The 1,852-nt window shown below is 36.9% G+C and overlaps 1 protein-coding gene across 1 annotated transcript; it reads left to right on the top strand.

The window, feature by feature from the left end:
- Positions 1-392: 392 nt before the first annotated feature.
- Positions 393-1,385, top strand: LOC131483841 (olfactory receptor 9K2-like). Its single transcript, XM_058682226.1, has one exon. It carries the CDS (start codon positions 423-425, stop codon positions 1,383-1,385), a length of 963 nt encoding a protein of 320 aa, XP_058538209.1. The 5' UTR covers positions 393-422.
- The last annotated feature ends 467 nt before the right edge of the window (positions 1,386-1,852 follow it).

Here is a 1,852-nt window from a genome sequence, read left to right as displayed (position 1 = left end):
CAATCATGATGGCTATGGCACTATCATACAGATTATATGTATTCTTTGTATTTTAGATTATATTCTTATTTTAGGTAAAGATAATTATTTAACGATAAATACATTAGGAATAGAAACTCAAAACGTGACAAACATTGGACAATATATTAAATTACTTCCTTGGTAAATACTCAGCAAAATTATGATCTAAAATACAATAACCTTTAACTTCTTTCACTGCTTAATAGAATAACAGTCTTATGGACTTTGTATTATATAGTTCAAATTCCTGATTCCTTATGACGTTAACATGGTTTTATATGCAATATTTAATTAAGATATAACTAATTTAGTCTACACTTAAGAAAGTGTTTGTGTTACTAGAAACAAAGCCCAGATTTCATTTGTTTGTTCTTCCTTGTGCCTTTCAGCAGGTTTCTGCCATGAGTGACAGGGGAACAAACAATCACTCGGAAGTGACTGACTTCATCCTGGTAGGCTTCAGGGTCTGCTCTGAGCTCCACATTCTCCTCTTCCTGATCTTTCTGCTTGTGTATGCCATGATCCTTCTAGGGAATGTTGGGATGATGACCATTATTATGACCGATCCTCGGCTGAACACACCGATGTATTTCTTCCTGGGCAACCTGTCCTTCATTGATCTCTTCTATTCGTCTGTTATTGCACCCAAAGCCATGATCAACTTCTGGTCTGAGAGCAAGTCCATCTCCTTTGCAGGTTGTGTGACCCAGCTCTTTCTCTTTGCCCTCTTCATTGTGGCAGAGGGATTTCTCCTGGCAGCCATGGCCTATGACCGCTTCATTGCTATCTGCAACCCACTCCTCTACTCTGTCCAGATGACAGCACATCTCTGCACACAGTTGGTGGCTGGTTCCTATATTTGTGGCTGCTTTAGCTCAATTCTTTTGACCAGCGTGACATTTACTTTGTCCTTTTGTGGTTCCCGAGCCATCGACCACTTTTACTGTGATTACCGTCCACTTCAAAGGATTTCTTGTTCTGATATCTACTTTCTTAAGGTGGTTTCTTTTTTCTTATGCAGCATTATTATTTTGCCTACCATAATTGTCATTATTGTGTCCTATATGTATATTGTGTCCACGGTTTTAAAGATAAGATCCACTGAGGGACGTAAGAAAGCGTTTTCCACTTGCAGCTCTCACCTGGGAGTCGTGAGTGTGCTGTATGGTGCTGTGATTTTTATGTATTTCATCCCTGATAGATTTCCTGAGCTGAGTAAAGTGGCCTCATTATGTTACACCCTAGTCACTCCCATGCTGAATCCTTTGATTTACTCCCTGAGAAACAAAGATGTCAAAGAAGCTTTGAGAAAGATTCTAGGGAAAAAAATACTTTTATTTAATTCTATCTTAACAGTGACATAACTGAAAGACATGGGTATTATGACAGTCTAGGGAGGCATTGACACAAAGAATGCACCAATGATTTTGAAATATTTAATTTTAGAAAGTTTATTTATTTAAATCCCTTGTACTTATAGCTGAAGAATACATTTGGTCTATATTTTGCCTAGCTGTTGATTTTGGGATGGAATGGCTTTCTCCATACTTCATCTTCATTTGAGTAAAGACAATGATTGCCACGTAATTTGATTTTAAGGAAAATATATTCCAAGGGAATTTTTTCCAAGGGAAAAATATTTTCCAAGGGAAAATAGAACTAAACTGCCATATGTTAGTCCAGTGAAAAAGACATTTATGGAAAACACAAAGAAAGTGTAGTTTCTAAAGGTGAGTGGTTCTATGGTCAAATAACTCTTCCTAAGCACATTTTAAAGCAAATAGCATTAAGCCAAGTGAAATAAATAGCTTTCTGTGCAAATGGAGAAAAT

The sequence above is a fragment of the Neofelis nebulosa genome, chromosome 8 (assembly GCF_028018385.1).
Source record: "Neofelis nebulosa isolate mNeoNeb1 chromosome 8, mNeoNeb1.pri, whole genome shotgun sequence".
NCBI classification, from domain to species: domain Eukaryota; kingdom Metazoa; phylum Chordata; class Mammalia; order Carnivora; family Felidae; genus Neofelis; species Neofelis nebulosa.
The sequence above is the reverse complement of the archived record's forward strand: the minus strand, read 5'-3'. Positions and strand labels throughout refer to the sequence as shown.